Below are 6,119 nucleotides of genomic sequence, written 5' to 3' on the forward strand. Positions count from 1 at the left end.
TTTTCCAAAATAAAAAGTCTATGTTGTTTATGGGTAGAGTCAATAGAAATTTAAACCAGAAGTCATAAGCATTTGAAATACCAACATATTTAGTAGAGTTGATCTGAATGTTTTCTTTCCCATTTTTTCTGCAGGTTATTACTTTTTCCATGAATGATCTAACAAGATTCTTCTTTAAATCGTGTTCTGTCAAAACTTCTTCTCCATCATAAGTTGTAATAATGGATACTAACTAATACTAAAGACTGTTAAAAATTGGCTTTCAATATAAGTTAATGTTTAAAAACGAATCTCCTAGAATTCTTCAGAAAGGAAATCTGTTATTGAACAAAGCATTTGATTGGTAGAATATTAAATGACCTAGAATAATCTTGTCAGATCATGGATTGAAAGTAGAGTCACCCACAGAAAAGACACAAAAAGATGCGAAACCTGCAGATTTGCATTTTCATCAGATTGTCTCTCTAAAGACAAGTTAATAAATGTTTAATGAATGAAATTTTCCATCTCGGTAAAAGAAATATCTGAGATAGTTTATCAAGAATTGTTTGTTAATAATTGTTTGTTTTGGAAATGAATGAAATAATTTATGTTACTGATTAAAATTGAAATAAAATTGTTATTTATTCTTTCAACATATTGCCTTGTTTCTTCTGTCAATTTTATCTGTTTGTAATAGAAATCACATGGAAATAATATGGTGGGTGGGGTTCAGGGGGGTCACCCGCCCCCTTCGCAGCCCCGAAGACATGTTTTTCGGGCAAAAATCTCATAACTAGGTTAGAAATTCGGGCACCCCCACGGACGTAAAAAAACTGGCTCCACCACTGTGCCGAGAGGTTTAGCCGAGAACCATCTGGTAGAAAGGATCCTCGAGAACCTAAGTTGTTATCCTTGTTCAGAAAGGTTGTTTCTTTCTACTGTAATAAAATTGTATCGAATACGAGATTAATGCTCAATAAAATTTTATTCAATAAAGTAATAATTTGACTCAAGACTCGCCGGGTTGTCATATTATTATCTGTAGTGATTAGTTTTCAATCAAGAGTCCAAAATGTTGAATATATTCATCAACGGTGAGCTGGGAATCTTGATTCTTGTCTGCTGCATCGAAGAGAGGCATCACGTCATCAACAGAACAGCTTACAGAGATGTTTGGACAAATGGTTTCTGGTGGAGTACTTCTCATTGGGAACATGTTACGTACTTCTGATTCTTCCAATTGTCCATTCTTATTTTCGTCAGCTTCTGTAAAATCCACTTGAAATTCTTCTCTAGTCAAAATGTTATCATCATTTTCATCTATAATCATGAAATCTCTATCAGCCTGTACAAAAGACTGTATCTTCATTACTGGTCCAGTTGTTTCATTCATTCTAGTCGAAAAGGTCGTCAAGAATTCTTGTAGATCTACCTCATTTCCGGTACCGGGAAGCAACTCAAACACACCTCTGATATCAGTACAATTAAGAATGTTGTCATTATTTATGTCCAATGCACGGAAAACTTCCATAGGATATTTGGGTGTATCTGGGTTGGACTGTAACTCTTCATGCGTAACTTGACCATCATTGTTTAAATCAACTAATAGAACATGTCTTCGAATATTATCGTACGTTAAAACATTGTTGTCATCAAAGTCAACAATATAAAATTGTTTACGAAACTCAAGCAGGCTCAAGACTCCCGCCTCGGATCTGATATTCGTCAGGATAGCTGAAAAAAAAATATCTAAAATCACCTTACAATAGCAAAATACAAAAAGAACGAATCCATTCACCATTTATTCACATGGTTCTCGCTCGTCCAGAAAGATTTACATCATCAGCTTGCCGGAGTGCCCATCATCTGGTAAGATGGTCAAGATTGAAATCGGTTGCTTCAATAGAGGTTCACTGTGTCTTAGTGTTTGACAATAACACAAGTCCGGTTTTGAAAATTTTCACCATAAGTCAAATTTGGTGTCCATACAAGGTTGGACCATCAAGACATAATATTATACAAAGCCCACATGCCCCACACGATACCAAAATACAGCCAAGTCTTAATGGGAAATTCTACCCCTCGACTGTATTGTGTATTGTGGTACAGTGTTGGACACTGGACAGTAAATATATGATAATGGTAACTCATGTATGGTTTAGCTTTGTATAGATACCAACATTTATGCCAAATTTGGCGTTAATAGTACTAGTGTTTTCAGATTTACATTAGAAGGAAGGAATGTGGGATATATTTTATGTCTAGACTGTGTCATTATGACCTCTCTGTATCGATTTTATATTTAGAAATATTAAAGCAGAGCACGCGATGCTGTAAATCTGAAAACACTAGTACTACTGGCGTGGAAAAAATGCCAAAAATGGATCGGACTTACTCCCTTAAAAGTGACATTCTGACAAATCTAACCCTATATCCCATGACGTGATGTACGAATGAGATATATTAGGGCCAGGTTTGTCTTGCTATTGAGAAGAGATATACATTAAAAAACATAAATAATACAGAATATAATTACCTGAATACACTTGGTGTACAGCACAGAGATAAACTGAAAAATACAACAACTCTTTGTTTCGTATATACTTTTAAGTACCCTTTTGTATTTTTCATACAGGCCAAGTTGGATTAAAGAATATTAACATAAAGCAGCTTTTTCTTGATTATAGTACAGGACAAGTCATACCACCTGAAGAATTTCATTATTCTTACAACTAACATTACCAATATCATATATAATAATGTGTATACCACTATACCACTATATAGTTGGAAATATCTGCTTCTATTCCAGGAGTAGAGTCAGCAAAACGAGGCCCTGTTTTATGAGCATTTTACACATCTCCGAAAATGCATTTTTTCTAACAAAATATTAAATTACCTTAACGATGACTGTAAATTAGTATTTGATAGCTTTCGTTTTGTTAGTTTTACACGCCTCTTTTAAATGGCTTATCAGAGATCAGTTTCGTTTAAATATGTTGGAACCACAGACGTGACTTAAAGGGACATTCTCAAATAATTGTAGAGAAATATGTCTGATGTATTCTAAAGATTTCAACTAAAAATACCGAGCCATTATAAAGCTAAACACCAAAACTGTTTAATTAACAATTAGTACTCTCCGTTTGTAATTAACCCTTTTAATACAAATTCAGTTTGATCAAGTAGATACATAGATATAAATAGCATACCTTATAAATATTTTCAGGTAAAATTTAGGACATCTTGGAAAAAGCGGAAAGCCCCTTTAAATGGTGTAGGGGGATCATGATGGCTGAACTACAAAAATATCCATCTTGCCCAATATTTGGGTTTGGCCGATCCGATTTAAATAAATATGTTTAGAAAATTTCCATAAAACAGAGCCTAGTTTTTCTGCCTCTACACCAGCTGACAACTGTCAACATAGCTATCAGAGGCTGGAATGGAGGTAGATTTTTGGTCTAATTATATATATCTATGTTTCTATAGTAACTCATATTATCTTACCACAAAATATAACAGCTACTCGGTTTACCATGTTGTCAGTATAACAGTTCGGGGTAACTCAACTTCGATAGATGGTGGTTGGTAGATGACAAGTTAACGTTCGCTTCCAGCGGATGCTGATAACGCAAACTAGGTAGTTGTTGGTAGTCGTGGTAGTTGGTGGTTGAACTCTTGTTGGTTGGTTGGTAGATGACAAGTTAACGTTCGCTTCCAGCGGATGCTGATATCGCAAACTAGGTAGTTGTTGGTAGTCGTGGTAGTTGGTAGTTGAACTCTTGTCTCCAGCTCGGACTTTTATACCCCCAACTGAGGCCCCCATAACAACAACAACCAATAATAGCCACCCGAGCTGCCATTAAAACAAGTAGAGTAATACGGTTTCATGAACTCATTACAGTTATCAATTTTTTTATGAATATAACTCATTTTATTACATTATCAACTATTTCATTTAGTTTGTCACCAAAATACTTGAAGAATCCTTGTCTCCACTCTACTTCTGTTTATTCTGCTCCTTCTTACCTTATAGTCATAGAATATTTTATGGAATTTTATGCCTATTTAATTTTTCAGCAGTTTAAAGGGATTGTAAAGAGGTTTTCTAAGCTTTAGAAAAACCAAAACCAAACTAAAATCCTGCTGAATTTAGTTGATATTGCAGTGGCGGCGCCAGACTTCCGAATAGGGGGCAGACTGACTCAATGGGGGGACAACTGCTGAGGCTGAATTCATTTTGGGCTACTCTGTGGTGGTGGCATAGTCGCAAGCCTCTCATAGAGCGTCTTAGAGAGTTCTCTCAAGAAAATTTTTAGAAAAAATGATTCGATTTTGTGCATTCTGATACATATTTTGGAGAAAATAGGTAGATATTTAGATTTGTTGAAAATAAAGTGGGGGTACAATTGGGGGTGCAAACCACTTTTCTAGGGGGGCAATAACTGATAGAGACTGATTTCAGCTTCAATTCAGAATTTTGCAAGGCGAATATAGTTCCAGAAGGATCCTGGCTACAGGCCTGATGAAGCCAGGGGACTAGATAAAGTTATGAACATTAGAACATGTACTAAACAGAGACGGAAGTGACACTTATCTCATTCAATCCTGTGTGACAGTCAGATAGTGCTCTTAGTTGTTTTACAAGTTTTTGGCTTTAAGTAATTTTCTTTTATCTATCCTCTGTTGTTTTTATAGGCACATCTTTAATCATGATTGTTATTGTTATATCCCTTTATGGCTTCTATTGTTTCACCTATATATCTTGTGTTGTTTGGTTGTTAATCATTTTACTTGAAAACGTTACCTGTATGTGTTACTAAACGTAGTATGTAATAAACCTAGAAGTAGTATATCTATATATCTTGTGTTTTTAATGTTAACTGTATGTGTTTCTAAACGTAGTATGTAATAAACCTAGAAGTAGTATATCTATAAAACTTGTGTTTTTAATGTTACCTGTATGTGTTTTGAAACGTAGTATGTAATAAACCTAGAAGTAGTATATCTATATATCTTGTGTTTTTAATGTTACCTGTATGTGTTTTGAAACGTAGTATGTAATAAATCTAGAAGTAGTATATCTATATATCTTGTGTTTTTAATGTTACCTGTATGTGTTTTGAAACGTAGTATGTAATAAATCTAGAAGTAGTATATCTTTATGTCTTGTGTTTTTAATGTTACCTGTATGTGTTTTGAAACGTAGTATGTAATAAACCTAGAAGTAGTATATCTATATATCTTGTGTTTTTAATGTTACCTGTATGTGTTTTGAAACGTAGTATGTAATAAACCTAGAAGTAGTATATCTATATATCTTGTGTTTTTAATGTTACCTGTATGTGTTTTGAAACGTAGTATGTAATAAACCTAGAAGTAGTATATCTATATATCTTGTGTTTTTAATGTTACCTGTATGTGTTTTGAAACGTAGTATGTAATAAACCTAGAAGTAGTATATCTATATACCTTGTGTTTTTAATGTTACCTGTATGTGTTTTGAAACGTAGTGTGTAATAAACCTAGAAGTAGTATATCTATATATCTTGTGTTTTTAATGTTACCTGTATGTGTTTTGAAACGTAGTATGTAATAAACCTAGAAGTAGTATATCTATATATCTTGTGTTTTTAATGTTACCTGTATGTGTTTTGAAACGTAGTATGTAATAAACCTAGAAGTAGTATATCTATATATCTTGTGTTTTTAATGTTACCTGTATGTGTTTTGAAACGTAGTATGTAATAAACCTAGAAGTAGTATATCTATATATCTTGTGTTTTTAATGTTACCTGTATGTGTTTTGAAACGTAGTATGTAATAAACCTAGAAGTAGTATATCTATATACCTCGTGTTTTTAATGTTACCTGTATGTGTTTTGAAACGTAGTCTGTAATAAACCTAGAAGTAGTATATCCATATCACTTGTGTTCTTAATAATCTCATGCATATTAACTTTAATTATCAACTTGTAAATTAATATGCATAACATAATTAATATATTTATAATTAAAAAAATCAATCTAGGCTACATAGCTCCGCTATCGATGGACCAGGAAATTTTTATTATTTTTAATTACTATTTTTCAATTTAAGTTGCCAAATGTGCGTTGAGAGTTCGGTGCTATTT

At 33.3% G+C, this 6,119-nt stretch overlaps 1 protein-coding gene across 1 annotated transcript; it reads right to left on the bottom strand.

Moving 5' to 3' along the window:
* Positions 1 to 1,030: 1,030 nt before the first annotated feature.
* LOTGIDRAFT_164930 (hypothetical protein) lies at positions 1,031 to 3,523 on the bottom strand (the record flags this gene model as incomplete). Its single annotated transcript, XM_009061434.1, has 3 exons — positions 1,031 to 1,716; positions 2,519 to 2,551; positions 3,493 to 3,523. The coding sequence occupies 3 exons, from the start codon at positions 3,521 to 3,523 to the stop codon at positions 1,031 to 1,033; spliced, it is 750 nt and encodes a 249-aa protein (XP_009059682.1).
* Between the last annotated feature and the right edge of the window lie 2,596 nt (positions 3,524 to 6,119).

This window comes from Lottia gigantea (assembly GCF_000327385.1).
Source record: "Lottia gigantea unplaced genomic scaffold LOTGIsca_48, whole genome shotgun sequence".
In the NCBI taxonomy this organism is placed as follows: domain Eukaryota; kingdom Metazoa; phylum Mollusca; class Gastropoda; family Lottiidae; genus Lottia; species Lottia gigantea.